Source organism: Cetorhinus maximus, chromosome 15, assembly GCF_964194155.1.
Source record: "Cetorhinus maximus chromosome 15, sCetMax3.hap1.1, whole genome shotgun sequence".
Classification (NCBI taxonomy): domain Eukaryota; kingdom Metazoa; phylum Chordata; class Chondrichthyes; order Lamniformes; family Cetorhinidae; genus Cetorhinus; species Cetorhinus maximus.
The window spans coordinates 6,067,817-6,093,095 of NC_135893.1; the positions used below are offsets into that span (position 1 = coordinate 6,067,817).

A 25,279-nucleotide genomic window follows, 5' to 3' on the forward strand; every position below is an offset into this window, starting at 1 on the left:
GCTCATGTGACAGAATCACATGAGGGGACGCATCTCGTTACATTTTTATATTCTTTATTTTAAAAAAATATATCTCTTCATCTCCCTGAGGGAGCCCCGTGCCTCAGGGAGATTGTGCAGCGTTCACTTGCGCACATGTGCGAAGTTCGCGCTGGGCCTGCTGCCCCCAACCCCCCTGTCCCCCCCCCCACCCCCCACCACTACCCCCATCCCCACCCCCCCAGACAGTGTTCACACTGCCGCTCATGCTTCACACTGGACTTAATTGGCCCAGCAGCGTGAAATTGTGGTGTGGTGTCGATAGCAGGCGGCAGTCAGCTTCCCGACCACCCCTGCCCGTCAGAGGCAAAATTCTGCCCCTAATGTGACCCAATGTATTCACCGCTTAAAAATGTAATAGATATATTCAGAATGGTGTTATGGGTTAACACTATCCTTTCAGCCTCCAGCATTGCTTCCCACTTAATTGTACCTCATACAACTGGGAATCTTAATAACTATGCTTATTAATGTAATTTGGTTCCCTGGCCAAATCCCCGGCTTGACTTACGAATTTTGGTGAGGTTCCAGCTAAGTACTGATTTTCAATTTAGTCCAAAAGTTTCCTGCCTCTTAAATGCTGAAAGCAAAACTTTAACAAGCACTTGAAAACTCCTGAGCTTTTATATCAGCCTTTTAAAAAAAAAAGCTCTCAATGATCCTATACACAGTACTGGAAATAGGAAAATCACCACAGGCTTATTACTTGTGACATTGAATAGGTCAAATTGGATTATGTTGAGAATATGAAATACTTCAGGACTGTAACAGCGATCTATGGCAAAACTGTCATTCTTACGGTTTGACTTGTCCACCACAGCTGGCTTATCGTATGAAACTCTTCACTCAGTACATTGCAGAGTTTGTAGCTGTGTGTGAGTGCTGGGACTCCAGATGGGGAAACAATGAGCTTTAGGGTAAGTCACCCTCTCTGTGAAAGCGGGTAACGGTTTTTACTTGAAAATCAAAGAAGTGTCCAAAATCCTGCTCATTGTCCTCTCCCCCTTTTAGGAAAGAAGAAAGACGAGTGGGAGGAAAGCGGAAGATATTTTCTTACCGGCTCAAGAGGAGGGAAATCTCTATAACTGTTTTTCCCCTGTAGAGTTGGACGGGATAAGTAAGAGTGCGTTGGAATTATAAACATCAAGAACACAGCACACATATTGCTTTGCTAATCCTTTATGGCTATCAGATTCTCACATGCAATCGCCTCCAACAGACAACGGGTAAATTGATTGCTAACTGAAGAATGGCAGCCCTCAAATTTAGTCAAAATCATCATCCTTAAATCAAAAGGAATCATGTTTGGCTTCTTCACCCTTTTATGCTGTGGGCACTTTCTTATAAACTTGTTTGCATACTTGGTTTTCACAGCGGAGTTCCTAAAGAGAAAGAAATTACATAAGCTTATGTCACAAGCAGTGTTACCAATACTCAAACTTTTCAGATTGAAATATATCCTACGACTAGACCAGGTACAATCATTATATCAAGTTCATCAGGTCTTTCTTTTCCCTTTGCCTTGAATGTAATTGTAGCTATTTTAAGGTATGACAATTTAAGAGTCAAGTTTCCCCATTTACCAAGGCTTAAAACCAATATTATCATATAAGGGCAAATCAATAGCAGCATTAAGTTAGAGCACTTCAAGTCAGTCTGATTAACCCTTTCTTTTAATACCATTGATAGCCTTAATGCGAAAGGCTGAGAGGGGGTGGAATTCCTAAAGTGCATCCAGGTGAGCTTTTGGAGCCAGCATGTAGAAAATCCTACAAGAGAAGGGGACCTAATCTTAGTGAATGAGGCTGGGCAAGTGGTAGAAGTATCAGCGGGGGAGTATTTTGGGAATAGTGACCATAACTCTGTAAGCTTTAAGGTAATTATGGAAAAGGACAAAGATGGACCGGAAATAAAGGTCCTGAATTGGGGGGGGGGGAAGGCTAATTTCAATATGATAAGACAGGATCTGGCCAAAGTGGACTTGGAGCAGCTACTTGTAGGAAAGTCTATGTTAGACCAGTGGGGGCCATTCAAAATGAAAATAGTGAGAGTTCAGGGCCAACATGTTCCAGTAAAGGTGAAGGGTCAAACCAACAAGTCCAGGGAACAAGGCTATGGGCCAAGTGCTGGTAAATGGGATTAGGTAGGTAGGTTAGATGTTTCTCACATGTCGGTGCAGACTCGATGGGCCGAAGGGCCTCTTCTGCACTGTGTGATTCTGTGAACCATTTATAAGAAAAACAATTACGTATATTTATACGAAAAAACCTCTTACAGCAGCACAAATGTAAGTAAGTATGTATAGTATGGACTTAAACTTCCATAACAGCAACTTTCAAAATCTTTGGACACAACTGGTTCTAAGAATCTAACTGGGATTTTTGGAGAGTTCATTTATGCAACTATCCAGGCTTAAAATTATACCTTGGTTTACTGCTTAGAGCCCTGTTTGTTTAACGAAAAAGGATTTTTGTCTTGACAGTTGCAATAGTTTAATTTGAATTTTGAGCAATAGGCCAAACTTTTGCCGCAACAATTGTTGTCTTTCATTACTTTGGAATGAATGAAATTTTAAACCAACAGAATTCCTTTCAGGTTAACACATTAGCGCTGAAGACTAGATTTCCAAATAGGTGTTTTGGATTGTTGAGGAGGGGCACTGGGAGGAAATGAAGGGACAAATAAGAACAAAACCTTCACTCATCCTCATACAGCAAGAACAAGTTCTATTTATATAGCGCCTTTAACATCTGAACGCACTTCATGGAGTATTACAAAGCACATAAGCACTGAGCCACACGAGGAGGTATGAGGGCAGATGGCTGAAGGCTTGGTCGAAGAGGTAGAATTTAAGAAGTGTCTCAAAGGAAGAAAGAGTAAAGGAGGCGGAGAGGTTTAGGGAGGGAATTCTAGAGCTTAGGACCTTGGCAGGTGAAGGCACGGCCGCCAATGGAGCTGCGGGTATCCAGATTCAGGGCTACATTGACAGAACTTTGGGATTAGGGGTTAATGAGCCTCAACATGGTGGGAAGAACGAATGTCAACCAAATGGCTCACTATTACACAATTCTTCAGGAGCATGGCTGCTTATAAAATGATCTCTTGGTACCCTGAATTCTCTAAAGGACATACCAAGTACAATTTATCATCCTCTCTCCAGTGAGTCCATCCTCGATTCTTCTTTTCTCCTTTCTGCACAGATATTAGTTTGTTGTTGTCCCAGGTAATGAGAGTCTGAAAAAGAAAGCATCCACGCAAAAGATATCGTCAAAACCTGAACCTTTTGAAGTGTAGCTATTGTTGCATTGTAGGAACAGAGCAGTCAATTTATACTCAGCAGGCTCCCAAAAACAGCAATGTGATAGTGACAACGTGATGTCGATTGAGGGATAAAAAATGGCCAGGACACTGGGGATAGCTTCCCAGCTCTTCCTTGAAATAGTGCCATGAGATCTTTGACATCCACCCGAGAGAGCAGCTTGGGGGCCTTGTTTTTAACACCCCATCGGAAAGACAGCACCTCCAGCAGTTCAGCACACCCTCAGCACTGCAACTGGAGTGTCAGCCCAGATTTTTTGTGCTCAAGTCTCTGGGCTGGGTCTTGAACCCACCACCTTCTGAGGCAAAAGTGCCATCAACTGAGACACCGCTGACACCTGGAGAGGTAAAGAGCAAAGGAGTGAAGGATTGTTTCCATTAGGGAAGTTAGAGTTCTATTTTGTACAAATCTAGTAGGATAGAATATTTTACTACAAGTGGCCATTGAAGCAGAGACGACACTAAGTCCTCATTTTAAGTCGTGGTTGTGTCCCTGAAAATCATGACTTTAAGTGAAACGACTTTATGTGAATCATGGGTTCCCACAGGAATCAATGTTAAATCTGGAGTTAGGTTCCTTCGGACATTTCTCACCCAGAAAAATATAATGTACAAATTGACATGCTGCACCATAACTGTGCAGCACCATGCATTCCTGGCTGAAATAACTTGAAAAATAAAATAAATCACTAAATATAAAATAAACCCTGCATAAGTTCAAATTAGACAACACTCACTAGGCTCAAGATGTTTTAAGACATCCAATTTCACTGCCAGGCTGATGGCTTTTCATGCTTTCTTTGCAGCAACAGGCACACCACCAGCATTTACTGGGCGTTACTGGCTCATGTTTAAAAGCAATTTAAAAGTCTCACCCACAGCAGCACTCCTAAAACTCCAAAACTTAGATCAAATTTAAATCCAACCTGTTTTGCTTGAAGAAAAGAAACAACACTGGCTTTGGATGCCTCTGGGTTTTTCTAAAAAAAAAATTGATGTCGCCTCAAATACAGTTCAAACAGCCTCCCTAACAATGACGTTACACGAAGGGAGCTGACGCGCAATGACACGCTCTGCACGATGACAATGGCCGGTGACGAACCACGTGCCAATGAAGTCAGACAACAATGAAGACAAGCGGCGATGAAGACAGGCGGCCATGAAGTCAGGTGGCCATGAAGACAGGCGGCCATGAAGTCAGGCGGCCATGAAGACAGGCGGCCATGAAGACAGGCGGCCATGAAGTCAGGCGGCCATAAAGTCAGGCGGCCATGAAAACAGGCGGCCATAAAGTCAGGCGGCCATGAAGACAGGCGGCCATGAAGTCAGGCGGCCATGAAGACAGGCTGCGATGACGCGCACCCAATAAAAAATGGGCGCCGATGACACGAGGAAGGCAATGACAAAAAACAACTCTAAAGCAGAAATCGCGACTTAAATTGGGGAAACCGGCCCTAAATAAAAAATGGCTTTAAAACGAAACAGCTTAAAGCGTGGGGAAGGGGTGGGGGTGGGGGGGGGGGATTTAAAACGAGGACTTGCTGTATTGCATCATTTAACAAAGATTTGAAGAGAAAGAATATGAATAAGATAGCACCGTGTCATCGATAGCATTGCACACAAGGTGGGGGTAGGGCGGTAATTTTGACTATGTGTGATTTTGTGAAACAGGTGATAGCGAATCATGAGCCTGTTTTACATCATTGGCGAATTTTAATCCAACTGACTTCAATGGAGATAAAATTGTGAAAGGTTTAAGACAGATAGCCAGCTCGTTGTCATCTCTCTTGCATTATCACACAAAGTCAAGTTCTTCCCCAGGGATTTAAGCACCTAAGGGCTAGTGGGGCTGAAGGATGGAGGATAATTAAAGCAGGGCATAGAGGCATAATTCAGCCCCCTTTTTAAAATCAAAACATCTGCTCTTTTCACATTGCCTATGTCCACATTTTTGGAATGGAAACTTGTAAACCAATCATGCTGCAGTTACACCTTCCTGCTATTGGTGGTGCTGCAGCACCTCCACGAGGGTCATTAAAGCAGTTTACAATGAAATTGCACTGATTTACAGTGACAGCTTCCATTCCGCTGTGGCCATAAGAAATTATGAATGAAACAATTAACAGATGTGTATCATTAAACAGGTCTCAAGCTGTTGCATGCGAGGAGTCAAGTCCAAGTATAATCTTCAATCTTCAGGTGAAACAGAGAGCTGAAAATAAATTGGACAAGGGAGCACCAGCAACTTCACACCTCCCTTTACAATTTTTATGTTCTCATTTTAATACCCTATGTAAACTTTAGCATAATGATTATATACCCCCAATGAACGATGGGTTGGAGAGTGTAATTACAACATGCTTACTTACACAATTTCCTTTGTAAAGGAAATTATAATGGTAAGAGGTTATCAGGAAGTTCATGTAAGATTTTTAATATGGGTGGCAAAGGGCGTGCAAGTGGGAATAGAGAAGATTGCTCCAGTTCCAAGCTAGCACCAGTACAGTGGATCAAACCGTGTTCCTTGTGCTGTAATAGCTCTGATGTATGCTGAGTTTGTAAGGGGTGATGCTGTGAGGCTTATCTGTGAATTATTGCGTAGGATTTGTAAACCGGAGGAAAGGTAATTTTAGTAAAAGCCTCAGTGTACCCATTTTGAATCACTCAGGCACACGACAAGCTGAATTTCCATCTCCCAAAGCTGAATAAACCCGCACTGGGAGGACCAAATGGGAGGTGGTGGCCCTGTCTCCAGCCCGCAGTCGACTCTCTTGAGACCAAGGTACCAGGCGAACCGGCTGTACTTTCCGAAGCCGGGAACGTGACCTCGGGAAATTGCCCGACACGATTCCTGAACCAAAGACAAAAATTCAGCCCTATGTATCAGAATGCCACTTTGGATGAAGTTATTGGAATGAATTTGAAATGTTTAAGGCCGCTTTATCTGCCACTGCAAATGCAAGAGCCGATCAGAACACATTGAAAGAACAAAACCTGGCACGTTTGCAGCTGAAGATAGTTTGACAGAGTCGGATGGACTGTTTCCATCCCACCGACCGTTGTGGCTCAGAGGGAAAGTCAAAACAAGATTTAAAGCTTAAATAAAAACAGAAAATGCTGGAAAAAAAAAACTCAGCAGGCCTGACAGCATCTGTGGAGAGAGAAACAAGAGTTAACGTTTCGAGTCCGTATGACCCTTCAGAGTGCCGAAGAAGAGTCAGACGGACTCGAAACGTTAACTCTGTTTCTCTCTCCACAGACGCTGTCAGACCTGCTGAGTTTTTTCCAGCATTTTCTGTTTTTATTTCAGATTTCCAGCATCCGCAGTATTTTGCTTTCATCACGATTTAAAGCTTCGTTATTTCCTCCGACAAATGGTCATTTCACTTCCACCGTGATTGGTCCACAACCATCTTACCGGCAGCTGGTTAATTTCTTACCCGGCATGTGCGATTATCTAAACCTTTTGTACTTTCTTCAAATTCTTCTCCCACAGTAAACTGGACTTCATAGTTTCTGAATGTGCTTATTGTTTTGATATTGAATGAATCTCCTTTCTGTTCAATAATCTTCTGCGGTTTCAGCATCGCAGCGATCTTACGTGTAGCGATGTCGATATCTGCCAAAAGGACAAACGTTGTTAGGCTTTGGTATCCAATAGGGCCTCCTTTCAAACTCAGGAAGCAAACTGAATTCAGTTTTTTTTCTCACATCGCATTTGCTTCTTTTGCAAATCATTTAAAATCTGCGCCATCTCGTTCTCGATCCTCTTACAAGCAGGAACAGTTTCTCCCTCTGAAGGCTCTGAAGAAGGGTCTTACGGTCTCGAAATGTTAACTTTATTTCTCTCCCCACAGACGCTGCCAGACCTGCTGAGTTTTTCCAGCATTTTCTGCTTTTGTAACAGCTTCTCCCTATCTACTCTGTCCACCCCCCTCGTGATTTTGAACACCTCTATCAAATCTCCTCTCAGCCTTCTCCTCTCCAAGGAGAATAGTCCCAACCTCTCCAATCCATCTTCGTAACTCAAGTTTCTCAACCCTGGAACCATTTTTGTAAATCTCTTCTGCACTTTCTCCAATGCGTTCACATCCTTCCTATAGTGTAGTGCCCAGAACTGTACACAATACTTCAGCTGAGGTTTAACTAGTGTCTTATATAAGCTCAGCATAAGCTCCCTGCTCTTGTACTCTATTCCCCTATTAATAAAATCCAGGATACTATATGCTTTATTAACTGCTCTCTCCACTTCTCTGCCACCTTCAATGATCTATGCACATGTACACCCAGGTCCCTCTGCTTCTGCACACCCTTATGAATTGGGCCCCTTACTTTATATTGTCTCTCCATGTTCTTCCTACCAAAATGAATCACCTCACGCTTCTCCTTTCTCCAAATAATTGTCTCTAGAAGCTTCCCCACCACTGAAGTTAAGCTAACTGGTCTGTAATTGCAGTTTTGCAATTCTCCAGTTCTCTGGCACCTCCCCTGAGTCTAGGGAAGACTGAATGATTATGGCCAGTGCCCCTGTAATTTCCACTCTCACTTCCTTCAATATCCTTGGATGTATCTCATACGGTCAAGGTGCCTTGTCAACTTTAAGTGCCGACAGTGTATCTAATACCTCCTCCTTATCAATTTTGAACCCTTCTAGTGACAGAGTTTCCCCCTCTGTCACCATGGCCTAGGTAGCATCTGCTTCCTTAGTAAAGACAGATGCAACATATTCATTTAACACTCAGCCATGCCCCCTGCCTGCATGTGTAAATCCCCTTTTTGATCCCTAATCAGCCCTACTCCTCCTTTTACCACCCTTTTGCTATTTATCTGCCTAAAGACAACTTTGGGGCTATCCTTTATGTTGGCTACCAGTCTTTTCTAATAATCCCTCTTCACTTCTTTTATTTGCTTTTTCGCCTCTCCTCTGAACCTTCCATATTCAGCTTGCTTCTCAATTATTATTTCTACCTGACACCTGTCATCACACTTTTTCTTCTTTATCTCAATTTCTAGCTCCTTTTTCATCCAGGGAGCTCTGGATTTGTTTGCCCTACCTTTCCCTTTTGAGGGAACATACCTTGACTGTGCCTGAACCATTTCTTCTTTGAAGGTAGCCCATTGTTCAGCTACAGTTTTTCCCGCCAACCTTTGGTTTCAGTCTAACCGGCCCAGCTCCGTTCTTGCCCCATTGAAGTCAGCTCTCCCCCTGTTAATTCTTCTTACTCTGAATTGCCCGTTGTCCTTTTCCACCATCATCCTAAACCTTACGATACAATAATCACTGTCGCTTAAATGTTCCCCCACTGACACTTGATCTACTTGGCCCACCTCATTTCCAAGAAGCAGGCCTAGCAGTGCCTCCTTTCTTGTTGACTGGTCACATATTGCCATAGAAAATTCTCCTGAACACACTCTAGGAACTCTTGTCCTCTCTGCCCTTTACATTACCACTATCCTAGTCTATATTTGGTTAATTAAAGTCCCCCATTATAACTACTCCATAATGTTTGCATCTCTCTGTAACTTCCCTGCAGATTTGTTCCTCTACATCCTTCCCACTAGTTGGCAGTCTATAGACTACACCGAGTAATGTAATTACACCCTTTTTGTTCCTTAGCTCTAGCCAAGTTGATTCTGTCCTTAAACCATCTGGGACATCCTCTTTCTCCAGCACTTCAATGCTCTCCTTAATCAATACCGCCACCCCTCCTCCTTTTCTCCCTTTCCTATCTCTTCTGAACACCTTGTACCCAGAAATATTTAACACCCATAACATGGCAATCTGCGCCTGTAACTCCTCAATCTTATTCACTATACTCCGTGCGTTCACATATATGCACAGTTACCCAGATTTAAACTTGATAACTTTCTCCCTTACTCCAACTCCGAATCTTAACTTACTATTCTCTATACTAGTGCTATCAATCTCTCCCAGTATTTTGCACACCCTGGTATTCCTCTCTAATAGCCTCTCCTGGTTCCCACGCCCCTTCTGAGTTAGTTTCAAGCTCTCCCAACAGCACTAGCAAAACGCCCCGCAAGGAACTCAGTCCCGGCTCTGTTCAGGTGCAACCCGTCCGGCTTGGACAGGCGCCACCTCCCCCAGAGCCAGTCCCAGTGTCCCAGGAATCTAAAGCCTTCCCTCCTGCACCATCTTTCCAGCCACACATTCATCTGCCTTATTCTCCTATTTCTGTACTCACGTGCGTGTGACACTGGGAATAATCCGGAGGTTACTACATTTGCGGTCCTGCTTGTTAATTTCCAACTTAACTCCCTAAATTCTGACTGCGGGGCCACATTCCCCTTCCTACCTAGGTGCCATTTAAAATCCTTGCTACACATTCCCTTTGAAACATGTTGATTTCCCTTTATTTACCATACTCTTACTTGTAAGGTGTTGAGGAAATGAGGCAGCATAAAGTTAAAAACCTCCAAGCATTAATTTCCTGACAAGAGGAAAGACATTTATAATCTGTTGACAAGAAATCTAACCAAACTACCTGGAATGTTGCAACATAATTCTACATCCATGGTATAGCTACAGAAACATTTTCACACTCACCCAGCGCTTGCATGTAAGGTTCAAAGTTATCATTGCTGATAATGTTCCAGGTACCATTAAAATCAGTAGACATTGTGAAAACCGGGTGGTACAATTAACACAAATTGAAATAGAGTACTCAGGCAACTGTGAGAGCCCAGCACTTAAAGAAGCTGCAAAACACTGGTGAACAAGTACACTGGATAAATTGGAAACGATTACAGGATGACCTCTGAATGCACAAAACTGCCCAATAGACTGCACAGAAGGTCAGTGTGGGCTGGGTTCCAATTTCCAATTTATCCAATGTACTTGTTCACCAGTGTTTTGCAGGTTTTTTTAAGTGCTGGGCTCTCACTGTTGCCTGAGTACTCTTATTTCAACTTGTGTTAATTGTACCACCCGGTTTTCACAACATCTACTGATTTTAATAGTACCTGGAACATAATCAGCAATGATAACTTTGAACCTTACATGCAAACGCTGGGTGTGTGTGAAAATGTTTCTGTAGATATACCATGGATGTAGAATTATGTATTTTGTATCAAAGATGCACACAGGCAGTCATCATTGTAGTTGAGCTAACTTTACTGATAACACATTTTCCTAACATAAACATATATCTGTAGTAACTGAATTCTATCAAGACAGGTGCCAAGATATGCAATCCACCTTCAACTCCTAGGTCAGGTGACTCCCTTCTTAGTACAGTGTACCATATATTATCTAATACTGGAGTCCACTACCACAGCCAACTATCATCATGACATTTCCCTTTTTAACAAAAACGTTTATACAACTCAAGTACACAAAGTCTCTTATCTATTCTTTCTCTGTTTTGATCAGTCTGTTTTGTCGTTTACTCATCTCTGTGGTTTTTTTTCACAATTCTTCCATTGGATGTTCTGAATGGTGACAGAGGTGATTTTGAAGGACAAGGGCCTTCTCCAACTCTGTGTCACTATCACTTCTTGGATAATATTCAGGACTCTCAGACATTGTCTGGTTATCTGTTGCTTTACTGGTGCATTCTGGTTTTTGATCTTCAGCCACACTTTCTGATTCAGAGCAGGGTTGCGTTTCATTTGTTTTCCGTAAGAATTTCCGGTTTCTCCTGTACTGTTGTCTGTTTGGAGTCTACAGTATGTAAGACCTTGGTCCTCCTGTGATTCCTGTGACAACAGCAGGATTCCAGATCCCTTCATGCTGAATCCTCACTGTCTCTCCCATGTTCAGGTCAGGCACCTCGATCAAAGTGCTGTTTCTGCTTCTGCTGTCTCAGTTTGAGCAGGTCCTGTGCGCTGTAGCTCACTGGCTGTGGAAATAACAGTTGGGGTGCAGTTGGAAGCTTAGTTCTTAGTTTTCTCCCCATTAGGAGCTGTGCTGGAGATGATCCAATGCCCTCTAATGGAGTATTCCTGAAATCCAGCAGAGCCAGGTAGGGGTCTCTCCGTTCACCTTTGCCTTCTTCAACAGGTGTTTTAAGATTTGCACGGTACGTTCCACCATTCTGTTAGATTGTGGACATTTGGGACTTGACGTAGTTTAGCAGAACTCCCAGTCCTGTGCAAATTTGTGAAACTCCAGTGTCTGAGAATTGTGGACCGTTATCTGAGATGAGCACTTCAGCTATGTTGCGAGGAAGAATTGATTCTAAATGATTTATTACAGTGATGATCTTACTATCATTTCTCAGCAGCACAGACCCAGAAAACTTTGAGTAATAGTCTGCTGCTAGTCAGTACTCACTGTTGTCAAATGTGAACAAGTCCACTCCAATTTTCTGCCAGGGTCTCTCCGGGACACTGTGTGGTTGAAGTGGTTCTTTTTGTTGCAACTTGCTGTGCTTTTGGCACACTGCATACGCATTCACCATTTCACAGATTTGTGCTCCCATTCCAGGCCAATACATTGCACCTCAAGCTCCTCTCCTGCACGTTTCTATGCTGAGGTGACTTTCATGTTTGTGCTGCAGCATTTCTTTCCTCAGTGTTGCAGGAATTATGATCTTTTCTCCCTTGAAAAATATTCCTTCCGCTACATGAAGTTCCTCACGTAAGTTCCAGTTCTCTTGTACAGCAGAAGGGGCTCCACTCTGGTGTGTGGTCCAGCCAGTTGGTACAATCTGCTGCAGTATTCTCGGAGTGGCGTCGTTCTTGGTCACTTCCCTGATCTCATCCAGTTTGGTTACAGCCACAGGAAAGTTCTTTGTCAGCATGTGAACCTTTGCTTCCATTTCTTTATCCTCTTCCTCCGTGATGGGTAGATATGGACGTGACAGAGTGTCTGCGATGTACATTTCCTCGCCCTGTTTCTATTTAACTCTGACCTGACACATTAGTAATCTTTGGATACTTGGTGGTGCACAGTTCAGGGGCTTTTTAAGTGTAGCTTCCAAAGGCTTATGATCAGATTCTACCTCTACATCTTTGCCATAGACAAACTGGTGGAAGTGTTCTAGGCCAAACACAATTGCTAGCATTTCTTTCTCTATTTGGGCATATCACTGCTGTGTTTCAGTCATTGCCTTTGAAGCATGCGCCACTGGTGCCTCATTTTGCAAGAGGACAGCTCCCAGGCCAGTCTTTGAAGCGTCCACTGAGATCTTGACCGGCTGACTGACATCGTAATACTTTAACCCTGGTGCCTGGGTCAGTGTTCTCTTTGGACTGGTCAAAGCTTCCTGGTGACTCTGTTCCCAGTGCCGTTCCACATCATTTTGTTGAAGTTCTGAGAGGTGCTGTCAGGTCTGACATGTTTGGAATGAATTTCCCAAGATAGGTCACCATTCCCAAAAACCTCTCCAAGTCTTTCTTACATTCTGGCAGTGGCATGTTCATGACTGATTTGACTTTATTAGGATCCTGCTTCAATTCCTTGCTTGTTAGCACATGTCCCAAATACTTGATTTCATGAAGACCTATTTTGCACTTTTCCTTCTTCAACTTGAGGTTCCTTTCTCTCGCTCTGGCCAGCACCTGCCTCAGTCTGTGGTCGTGTTCTTCTCGTGAGGCTTCCCAGACCAGCACAGCGTTGATATAGGTTTTCATGCCTCTAACCCTTCAAGCAGTTGCTTCACTGATCTGTGGAACACCTACAGAGCTGCGTTAATACCAAAAGGTAAGCGTAAAAACCTGTCTCACCCGTATGGCGTGTTGAAGGTACACCTTCATCCAGCTTGACCTGCCAGAAGCCTGAACTCGCATCCAAGACTGAATAGTATTTAGCATTAGCTAGCTTATACATGATCTCTTCTACTGTGGGCAGCAGGTAATGCTGTCTTTGTACTGCATGGTTTAGGTCCCTGGGATCCAGACAGAGTCACAGATACTCATCTGATTTTTCTACAATTACGATTGGATTAATCCACTTTGTCGGTTCTTCAATTTTCTCGATGATGTGAAGTTTCTCCATTCTGTCCAACTCTGCTTTCCGTCGGGGTCTCAGCATTACTGGTATTTTCTTGGGCAGGTGTATTCTGGGTGTCACAGTTTTGTCAATCTTGATGGTGTGTTCTTCTTTTGGGCAGCCAATCCCCTGGAACACGTCTTGAAACTCGCTCAGGATGTCATCAGTGGTGACAGTCATTATTCTCTTGATTAGCTCCAGATTTTTACAAGCTTTGACTCTAAGAATGGGTTTTGCATCAGTTTTTACCATTATGAATGGAAGTGCTTGAGACTGTTTTTTGTAGTTCACTCTAAGTGTGCACTTGCCTTCTACTGAAATCTTTTCACCTGTACCAGTAGACAGCTTCACTTTTGTTTTAGTTAGCTGGTTGTCTTTGCTTATCTTATGATACAGGTTTACAGGAATGACATTTGCTTGTGCACCTGTGTCAAGCTTGAAATTCGCCATCATGTTGGTAATTTTTAAATCAACCTTACATTCCACTTCTTTTGAATTTGTTGTTACTGCACCAACGAAATGTTCAGTTTCAGAGTCTGTGTCATCATTTGCAATCGTGTGCACTTTCTTTGATTTACACACCTTAGCGAAGTGATTTAGTTTATCACAGTCCTAACACTGTTTTCCGTAGGCTGGACAACTAAGTGGTAAATACTCTGTTCCGCATCAGCTGCATTTAAATATTTTAATAGCAGTCTTGTTATTTTTATGTTCAGGCTGTCTATTTGCTCTTTCCTGGGGCTGTTTTTGTTTAACTGCATCTAACTGCTTGACCGTGTGCAGCTTCTCATCTTCTGTCATCTGTTAATCTGGCATTTTGTTGTCTCTGCCGCTCTGCAAATTCTCCAAATTCACATGATTTAGCTCATTTTCTCAACTCAGTTACGTACTGACTAATGCTGTCACTGCCTTGCGTGCACACATACCATCGGTATCTTTCATACGTGATGTTTTTCTTAGGGTTGCAAGAGGCTTCGAATCTTTCCAGCTTTTCTTTCAAGTCATTTCATTTCTCATCACTTTTAAACGTGAATGTGTTATAGACATCTAGGGCTGCTTCCCCTGCTATGCGAAGAAAGATGGAAGACTGTACCCAAGGGTCTTTTTTATCACAGCCGGTTGCTGTGAGGTACAGCTCGAATCGCTGCTGGAACCTCCTCCAGTTTTCAGTGAGATTTCCCTGCAAACTGAGGTCTGTTGGTGGTTTCAGAACCTCCATGGTTGCATTTAGTTTACTTCTGACACCATGTCTTGTTTCTTGTTTCAATGATGCACACAGGCAGTCAACATTGTAGCTGTGGTAACTTTATTGATAACACATTTATCTAACATGAATACAAATCTGCAATAACTTAATTCTATCAAGATAGGCTCCAACATGTGCTATCGCCCTTCAACTCCCAGGTCAGGTGACTCCCTTCCTTGTACAGAGTACCGTATGGTATCTAATAATGGAGTTCAGTACCACAATCAACTATTATCATGACAGACGGGGCTGCTAAACTCTTAATTTCCCTGAGCTCCTGTTCAACTGTTAAATGCGGGTTCTGTTTCAAAAAGAAAGCGACTGGATATAAAAAGGGAATAGAGTTAACGCAATATATGTAGATAAAGTGACTCATTACCGGTTTGCAAGAAAAATTCAGACAATTATATAAAGCGAAATGTATCTGTATTACTAGCAACTTAGTGAATAGTAATAAGACAGAGAGTAAATAGGTGCAGTTGAAACTGTAAAAGGGCAGGAAATATTGCATTTAAGCAACATTTCTTAATGCAGAGGCTTATTGGAGTGTTAGCAAGCCAGCTTTAGTTGAGTTAATCTAATGGTGTAAGACAATACGCACACAAAAAAACTTTCATTTGCTCACAATTTAATCCTCCGAATAAGGGAAAGCACCTGAATGGAACCTGAATCTGCGAGATAAGGGTCAAGGAGGTTTAAGGTGCACCTTAAAAGGTGGAGAAGTTTAGAGACGAAATTCTAGAGTTAGGACCTAATCAGCTGATGTAGGACCGGGCGGGGCGAAGGAATTTGGGGATGCATGAGAGGCCGGAGTTGGAAGAGCATGGAGTTCTCAGGGGGTTGTAGGGCTGGAAGAGGTTACAGAGTTAGGGAGGGGCAAAGTCCTGGTGGGATTTGAACATGAGGATGAGAATCTTTAACTTGAGGTGTTGGTGGACAGGGAACCATTATAGGGCAGTGAGCATTGGAGGGTGAGAGGTTGATGGATGAGGTTAGGGATCAATCAACAGAATATTGGAAAAGTGAAGCCTGGAGTTAACAAAAGCATGGACCAGGGTCTCCACAGGAGATGGATTGTGACAGACTGAGATGGACAATGTGTTATTCCCCTTTGCCTTTTATCCATCTTATCCTCCTTATTTGAGGACATTGGACACATTCTTTAAGTATCACTCAGTATCAGGTATGGGTTCATAGAGAATGAGACAAATATTCAAGCGTTTATCTTATGGTCTGAATTTCCTCTTTATGTGCTTTAAACGCCTATGGTTCTAAAATGATGGTAGAGACAGCGTGCACCCAAGGTCCACACACATGCCCTTTAACTTTTCATTAACTCTTTATTGGTCAAACCCACAACTTCCACCACCTAGAAGGACAAGGGCAGCAGATACATGGGAACACCACCACCTGGAAGTGCCCCTCCAAGCCACACACCATCCTGACTTGGAATTATATTGCCGTTTCTTCACTGTCGCTGGGTCAAAATCCTGGAATTTCCTTCCTATCAGCACTGTGGGTGTACATACACCACCTGCATTGCAGCTCAAGAAGGCAGCTCACCACCACTTTCTCAAGGGCAATTAGGGATGGGCAATCAATGATGGTCCAGCCAGTGACACTCCTATCCCATGAACGAATAAAAAAAGTGATGATACGAGCAAGGATGAGGTGGCATTCACAGCACTGAACAACAGCACACTATTACATGGGAGCTGGAGCTTAGGATTCATCAGAAGCTGCAAGGCTAAGCCATCCTTTCTTTGCTCACTTGATATTTACGAGTTTGAGGATGGTTATATGTGTTTGTCACTGCTCAATTTGCTATTGCAGCTAAACAGCTGAAAATTGTTTTCTGAATTTCAGGCAATTTAGAGGAAGCAATTAACAATTTCAACATTCGTTTCACCGAATCAGGTTGAACATGTCCACTTTCCCTAAAGTCCAACAAGGTTTTGCAGGGAGTAGCTGAGTTCTGGAGACAAGGAAAGCCAAGCGTCAGTCTCCGGACTACACTAAAATGACAGATTTTAGCTGGGCACCCAATGGGTGAAAAATTGTGGCCAGTGGACCGATGACTTTTCTGACCCTCGCTTGTGGCTTGTGAGCTACCTCATCAGATGAATAAAATTGGCCCAGTGATGCTTAATGTTGCATAAATCTGAGAGTTGGGAAAGTACAGTCTGTACTCTTTCACCGAGTAAACTTTGAAACCTGTGCGTCTGTCACTTTTGGAAACCACTGATTAGAACTGTAAGGTTAAATACATATACTTTTGACCCAGTTACTATTATCCCTCTTCTCCATTTTCCTTGCTGAAATACTGCACCTGACCTTCAGCAAATTACCCACCGGCGTGGAGATAATCTACAGAACAGTCCCACACAGCTTTCAATCCTAAACAAAAATCACTCCAATCTCAGTCGTTGAGATTCCATATGCAGATGATGTTTGTGTGTACATTCACCAGAGACTGAGCTCCAGATCATTGTTGACTCCTTCTCTGAAGCATATGAGAAAATGAGCCTTTCACTAAACACCTGGAAAACTAAGGTCCTTTTTAACCAAGAGCACACAACTCCCTGCCCTGTCAATTAAGGTCAACGGCGAGATCCTGGAAAATGTATATAAGGTGGTGTCAGTCTCTCGTGGAGTCTCACCTAGGTGCGGAGTTGTACTCTGGGCAGACAGGAATGAATAACTCAATATCAAGCAGTGTATGAAAACAACAATCTCTATCTGACAAATATTAAACAACAAGTAAGAGAAAATGACAGAAAGATAATGTTATTAAAAGGAAAGGAAGAAAAAAACACTATAAGACAGGAAGAAAGACAACTTTACATACATAGTATACATACTATATTACAGATAATACTATATTACAAATGTTAACCCCAAATTCATTTGTTCAAGATAGCACCCCAAAATGGTAAAACGATCCCAAATTGGTCTGTTCATGACAGCTTCTCAAAATGGTAAAATTCCCCTTGGTTCATACATCACCAAGTCTCCGAATAACTTTACACGAGTGGGCACGACAGTCAGTCACTCCATTCATGGCCCTTCCTCCAGTAGTCTTGAGTAGTTGACTATTCCACTCTGGCTGCAGCAGTGCACCCTGGAAGCCTGGTGTCCCTTTAAGCCAAATTTCTGGCTGCATTCGAGCCTTATGAGGCTTCTACTCAGATATTCTCAGGACAAGAGTCTGGAAAACATGAGTCCTTATCAATTCTCCTCCCAGGCACTGCAAGGCTTCGTCGACATTGCCATATTCCAGTTGTTTATGTATATTTTGATGGTGTCTCCCGTCTGCCATCAATCAGGTTGTGTGTCCATCAATCAAACTCCATCTCCTGATTCCACACCATAGTTGACCACCTCATGTGTAAGGCTATTCATTCTCTTGGCGTGTAGTTCAAGGGTCATTGAATGCAGTACGAAAAAGCACCTCCAATGAATAAAATACAACTTTTATTTTAGTAGTCTATCTTGAAAAGGAAAAACAAAGATTCAGACCAAATCCAAGCTGTGCACGGCCAGTACAAAATACAAGGGTCTTGGGGAAACAGGCCGACAGTTAATAATATCACTATTGATTAATTATTTGACTTAATCAAAGTACAATTACACTTAGTTATAAATCAAGGTTGACAAAGTAATTTTAAATATTCAATACAGGCTTCCAAGGAAGCTACCAGTCAAATATAATTGTCTGTCTCTCAATTGAATAGCTTGGTACCTCCCTCTAACAATACCCAGCTAAGACTAAATGGCTAATTGTTACAGCCACTGTGTCAAAATTAAACCGAGGTTTATTTTCTCTTAATTAAATTATTTTTTAAAACTTTATATCCTTACATTACAAAATGAAGCCATGCCGTGCTGAATCTTAGACATGATATTTTTTCAGAGGAATGTTGCACAAACGAGTTAAGTGGAGAAATATGTGAGCCTGAATCTGTTTGTCCATCAACTTCTGACAATAATTTACAGGCTTACATTTGTTAGCCCTCACTCCCGTTAAAACCATAAGACATATGGAGTAGATAAATTATGCAGCCCTTATGGTATGAATTTCGACATTACACATGGGGGTGAAATTGGTTTTTGTCAGGAGTGCAAAACGTGCAAATAGGAATCACGGTCGATTGGGAAAGGAAAGTGGGGCAGTGTGTAAATGGGTGTTGATTCATTATTATAAAAACAAAAAGCTAAAAGCTACTGCGGATGCTGGAAATCCAAAACAAAAACAGAATTACCTGGAAAAACTCAGCAGGTCTGGCAGCATCGGCGGAGAAGAAATCAGTTAACGTTTCGAGCCTTCATGGCCCTTTGGCAGAACTGAGGCATAGTTAGGAGAAAGGAGAAATATAAACTGGTTTAAGGTGGGCGGGGGGCGGGGGGGGGGAAGAGAGAAGTTGAGGGTGTGGTGATTGTGGTGATAAGCAAGCCGTGATAGGAGCAGATAATCAAAAGATGTCACAGACAAAAGGATCAAAGAGCTGTTGAAGGTGGTGATATTTGTCTAAGAAAAGTGCTAATTAAGAATGGAAGACAGGATATTCATTATTGTCTGTTTGGGCTACAGACAAGGAGCAATCTCACTCCCTGGGGCAGAATTTTTACCACGTTGGGCGGGCGCAGTGGGCAACTGACAGCCACCTGTGATCGAGCACCAGCCGTGATCTCACACCGGCTGGCAAATTAACGGGCAGCCAGCATGAAACTTGCACTGCTGACCTCAGCGCTGTCTGGGTGGGGGTGGCACAGAGCTGCCTCATGGAGCTGAAGACTTTTCACATGAAAAGTAAAGTTTTCAGAAAAAAGGAAAACATATCACCTCATGTGACTCTGACACACGAGCAGGGACGTGTTGAAAATTAGTTCTAAAAATGTTTATTTTATTTTTTTACTTAACATCAGAAACCTCATCCCGCCCGTGGATGAGGCTTCTTCAAAAATCCAAAGGCTGCTTGGCCTATTCGCCTGCCCGCCCACTGTAAGGTTGGACGGACAGGGGAAAATTCAATTAAGTTAATTAGTTAATGGGCTTAATTGTCCTCTTAATTGTCAGTGGGTGCATTGTCGAGTCCTGCGCGTGCCCACCAACCGAAGGATCGCCCGAGTGCGTGATGACGTCAGGACACTCGCCCAATGTCATCGCGCACTATTTGTTTCCCGTTCGGGTTGGGCACGCGCCTGCCCGATAAGGGGGAAGGTTCTGCCCCTGGCATTCCCATTTTACTCTTCCACCCACTTGAGAACTCGGCAGCTGGAGAATTATCCAACATTCGGCTTCAGGAATCCTCAGTAATTAGAACTGATAGATTGAGTAAATATGCATTTGGGTCTGCTCATTCCCGCTGAGCTCACATTATTCTGCAAATGGCCTACGTCTACAGACCTGCTGATTAACAACAATTCAAAATGATGAGTCATGAATGTCAGGGATTAATGTCCAGGGACTGGCCAACGCTCTTGTTCAGTTTTACTGTGTGACAGGTTTAGTTGGTTGACAGACAAGCCTTAAAGGTCAATGTCCTTCCAGAAAGACAGGCTGAGATTTATGTTCAAAATCCTCCTGGCAGCATAAGCATGACTATCTCAGTCTCATACGTACAAACATACGAATTAGGAGCAGGAGTAGGCCACTCGGCCCCTCGAGCCTGTTCCGCCATTCGATAAGATCTGACGTTTGATCTGATTTTAACCTCAACCCCACATTCCCGCCTACCCTGGTAACCTTTCACCCTCTTGTTAATCAAGAATCTATCTACTGCTAGCTTAAAAATATTCAAAGACTCTGCTTCCGCTCCCAGGACCCGCCGACAATTAAGGGGGCTGTTAAGCCCATTAATTAAATAATTAAATTGAATTTTCCCCTGCTCGTCCAACCTTACAGTTGGCGGGATGACGAGTATCTGAGAGAAAAAGTTCTCCTCATCTCGGTCTTAAATGGGCAACCCTTTGTTCTAGATCCTAGATTTGGCCATCCTGTCAAGACCCCTCAGGATCTTACATGTTTCAATCAAATCGCCTCTTACTCTTCTAAACTCCATTGGATATTAGCCTAGCCTGTCCAGCCTTTCCTCATAAGACAACCCAGCCATCCCGAGTGTTAGTCTAGTAAATGTTCTCTGAACTGCTTCCAATGCATTTACATCCTTCCTTAGATAAGGAGACCAATAATGTCTCATTCAGTTTTAGGCCCTATTCCCTTACTTAAAATCTTTAAACCATTAACAATTTGCTAAGAAGCTGGCATTTATGTTTAATTGTGGAAAGAGTTTGTTCAAATAATTAATGTAATTAAACAGGACATATGAATAGTGTATAGATATGAATACAGGATTGAGAAGATTGAAGTGTCTGACTGTGCACTGTGACTGTGCAAGCTGCGGAGACTGGGCTGCATCATTTTATGATAATAGGCCCTGAAATTCTGGAATGCTAACCCGCATACACTTCAAATGTGTTGGAAAGAAGCGGGTTGCTTTGTCCTGGATTGTGTAAAACTTTGTGAGTTGTTGTTGGAGTTGCAGGTGGAGAGTACTCTATCACACTCCTGACTTGTGTCTTGTAGTCTCATAGAGTCAGAGAGCCATAGAGGTCAACAGCACAGAAAAAGGCCCTTCGGCCCATCAAATCTGCACCGGTCAAGCAAGTACCTAACGATTCTAACCCCATTTTCCAGCACTAGGCCCATAGCCTTGTATGCCACGGCATCGCAAGTGCACATCCAAATACTTCTTAAATGTTATGAGGGTTTCTGCCTCTACCACCCTTTCAGGCAGAGAGTTCCAGATTTCCACCACCCTCTGGGTGAAAAAAATTCTTCCTCGCATCCCCTCTAAACCCCCTGCCCCTTACCTTAAATCTATGCCCCCTGGTTATTGATCCCTCCACCAAGGGGAAAAGTTCCTTCCTGTCTACCCTATCTATGCCCCTCATAATTTTATACACCTCAATCATGTCCCCCACTCAATCTCATCTGCTCCAGGGAAAATAACCCCATCCCATCCAATCTTTCCTCATAACTAAAACTCTCCAGCCCAGACAACATCCTGGTAAATCTCCTCTGCACTCTCTCTAGTGCAATCACATCCTTCCTATAATGCGGATTCCAGAACTGCACGCAATACTCTAGCTGTGGCCTAACCAGCGTTTTATACAATTCCAGCATAACTTCCCTGCTCTTATATTCTATGCCTCGGCTAATAAAGGCAAGTATCCCATATACCTTCTTAACCACCTTATCTACCTGTCCCGCTACCTTAAGGGACCAGTGGACATGCACACCAAGGTCCCTCTGATCCTTGGTACTTCCCAGGGTCCTACCATTCATCGTGTATTCCCGTGCCTTGTTTATCCTGCCCAAGCGCATCACCTCACATTTATCAGGATTAAATTCCATTTGCCACTGATCAGCCCATCTGGCCAGCCTGTCTATATCCTCCTGTAATCTAAAGCTATCCTCCTCACTATTTACCATCCCACCAATTTTTGTGTCATCCGCTAACTTACTGATCAACCCTCCTACATTCAAGTCTAAATCGTTTATATATACCACAAACAGCAAGGGACCCAACACCAATCACTGTGGAACCCCACTGGACACAGGCATCCAGTCACAAAAACACCCCTCGACCATTACCCTCTGCTTCCTACCACTCAGCCAATTCTGGATCCAATTTGCCAAATTGCCTTGGATCCCATGGGCTCTTACCTTCATTATCAGTCTCCCTTGTCAAAAGCCTTGCTGAAGTCCAAGTAGACTGCGTCAAATGCATTTCCCTCATCTACACACCTGGTCACCTCTTTGAAAAATTCAATCAAATTGGTCAGACATGACCTCTCCTTAACAAAACCTTGCTGACTGTCCTTGATTAATCCCTGCCTCTCCAAGTGTCGATTAATTCTGTCCCTCAGAATTGCTTCCAATAGTTTCCCCACCACTGAGGTTAGACTGACTGGACTGTAGTTCCCTGGTTTATCCCTTCCTCCCTTCTTGAAAAACAGTACCACATTGGCTGCCCTCCAGTCCTCTGGCACCTCTCCTGTGGCTAGAGAGGAATTGAAAATTATTGCCAGCGCCGCTGCTATCTCCTCCCTTGCCTCACTCAACAGCCTGGGATACATTTCATCCAGGCCTGGAGATTTATCTACTTTTGAGCCTGCCAGACTACTAAGAACTTCCTCCCTTTCAATGCTAATTTATTTAATTATATCACAGTCCTTCTGCCTGATTTCCATACTCACATCATCCCTCTCACTTGTGAACACCAACACACAGTATTCATTTAGAACCCTACCTACGTCTTCCGGCTCCCCACACAAATTACCACTATGGTCCTTAATGGGCCCTACTCTTTCCCTAGTTATCCTCTTGCTCTTAATGTTCTTGTAACATAACTTTGGATTTTCCTCCTGGCCCATGCTTGTCCTTTTCCCTACCAGCCTTGAATCTAACGGAGTTATGATCACTATCTGCAAAATGCTCCCCCACTGATACCTCTACCACTTGCCCGGCTTCATTCCCTAAAATTAAGTCCAGGACCGCCCCCTCTCTTTTAGGACTTTCTACTTACTGGCTTAAAAAGCTCTCCTGGATGTATTTTAAGAATTCCGTTCCATCTAAATCACATTATGACTAACCCAGTTAATGTTGGGGAAGTTGAAATCCCCCATTATTACTACCCTCTTATTTTTACACTTCTCTGAAATTTGCCGACAAATCTGCTCTTCTATTTCTCTCTGTTTGGGGGCCTATAGTACATTTGTAGATGGTAGACTGGGAAAATAAATCTGCTAACCTTACCTGGTCTGGTCTACGTGTGATTTCAGACCCACAGCAGTGTGGTTGACTCTTAAATGCCCTCTGAAATTACCTAACAAGGTCAGTTCAAGGGCAATTAGGGATGGGCAACAAATGCTGGCCTTGCCAGTGACACCCACATCCCATAAAAGAATAATATGCTCGTGAATAGATCCTCTTCATCAGGTGAGAGGTTTTAATCGACAGGACATTGGGATGCCATAGGTTCCCACTGGACTACTCTGTCTGAACGTCAAAATTAAGCACCAAATCCTGCAGGATAAACACTAAACAGAGAGAAACTTTAGCCTGGCTCCATTGAGGCTTGTGGGAAAGAGGCTCCCAATGAAGAGAGTGAAAACGTGTTGGAATATTTTAGCTGATACACCACAACTGGATGCTGCATAGTGACTCGTTGCTATTACTAAAAATATTCTTTAACCGAGCTGTTGTCACCATGTAGTGCACTATTGCTCACTTTTAGTCCCGTCCCTCAATGCCAGCTCATCTCCAGGAGATTGTTACCAGGTTCATCCTATCTTTTGTATTTATTTTGTGTCATGTGGCGGATAAGGTGACCTGATTACCACAAGCTTGGCGGGCATCAAATTCCCTATCGGGCAGCAACTAGCATCTAATTTCAGGGTCACGGGGATACAGGAACATGGTAATCCAGGTCGACACTTTATCATCCAGGAGCCCTTAACTCACCTCCTACTTTTCCCGTTTCAGCATTTGATCTGATTCTCTTCCATATGTCCCGAAGGAGTTAGTAATCAATAGAGTATCAGGAATTTTCTTTGTTATTTGTTCCTTATGCTCAGTTTGAATTCTGCCTCCTTTAACTATAGAAAGAAAACATTTTCCTTAGTCTAGCAACTTAGCAAATGTTTGAAAGAACCTTACAACCAATGGATTCATTCTGAAGTGGAGTCACTGTTTCTCTACAAGCCAGGGTAGCAACCAATATCCCATAAATAACAAAGAACCACATAATCTGCTTCTGGTGATGCCGATTGAGTAAGGAATGTCGATCATGTCCCAGCAAATAATCAAGGAGGCTAATAGAATGCTATCCTTCATTGCGAGAGGAATTAAACATAAAAGTAAGGATGTTCTGCTTCAGTTATACAGGACATTGCTGAGGTTACATCTCGAGTACTGCAGTTTGGTCTCCTTATTTAAGGACATGAATGTGTTGGGAGGTGGTTCAGAGAAGGTTTACTAATTAATACCTGGAATGAGTGGGTTGTCCTTATGAGAAGAGGTTGGACAGGCTGGGCTTGTCTCCACTGGAGTTTAGAAGAGTGAGGGGTTGATTTGATTGAAGTATATAAGATCCTGAATGGTTTTGATAAGGTGGACGTGGAAAGGATGTTTCCTCTTGTGGGGGAGTCCAGAACCATGGGGGCACGGTTTTAAAATTAGGGGATGCCCTTGCAGGTCGGAGATGAGGAGAAATTTTTTCTCTGAGGGTTGTACAACTTTGGAATTCTCTGTCTCAGAAGGCAGTGGAGATGGGGGTCACTGAGTATTTTTAAGGTAGAGGTAGATAGATTCTTGTTAGGAAGGGAATCAGAGGTTATCAGGGTAAGTGGGAATGTGGAATTCAAAACACAAACAGATCAGCCATGATCTTATTGAATGGCAGAGCAGACTTGAGGGGCCGAATGGCCTACTTCTCCTATTTCATATGTTACTATGCTGTTCTTTAATACAAAAACAAAATACTATAGATGCTTGAAATCTGAAATAAAAACAGAAAGTTCTGGAAGTACACAGCAGGTCTGGCAGCATCTGTGGAGAGAGAAACAGAGTTAACATTTCAGGGCAACGGCCTTTAATCAGAACCGATTAAAAAAGTTCTGACTGATGTGAAACGTTAGCTCTGTTTCTCCCTCCACAG

General features: G+C 43.0%; 1 protein-coding gene across 1 annotated transcript; it reads right to left on the bottom strand.

The window, feature by feature from the left end:
- Positions 1-1,202: 1,202 nt before the first annotated feature.
- rbp7a (retinol binding protein 7a, cellular) lies at positions 1,203-10,250 on the bottom strand. Its single transcript, XM_078557797.1, has 4 exons — positions 9,923-10,250; positions 6,798-6,976; positions 3,172-3,273; positions 1,203-1,421 (listed from the first exon to the last, which is right to left on the bottom strand). Exons 1-4 carry the CDS (start codon positions 9,993-9,995, stop codon positions 1,362-1,364), a joined length of 414 nt encoding a protein of 137 aa, XP_078413923.1. The 5' UTR covers positions 9,996-10,250; the 3' UTR covers positions 1,203-1,361.
- Between the last annotated feature and the right edge of the window lie 15,029 nt (positions 10,251-25,279).

What these genes read in the sequence shown, in the direction of transcription:
- rbp7a (XM_078557797.1), bottom strand. Translation starts at nt 9,995, where the DNA reads ATGTCTACTGATTTTAATGGTACCTGGAACATTATCAGCAATGATAAC. An exon ending in ACCTTACATGCAAGCGCTGG is followed by an intron (nt 6,977 to 9,922) that starts GTGAGTGTGAAA and finishes TCCTTTTGGCAG; the next exon opens with ATATCGACATCGCTACACGT. An exon ending in AGGATGATAAATTGTACTTG is followed by an intron (nt 1,422 to 3,171) that starts GTATGTCCTTTA and finishes CTTTCTCTTTAG; the next exon opens with GAACTCCGCTGTGAAAACCA.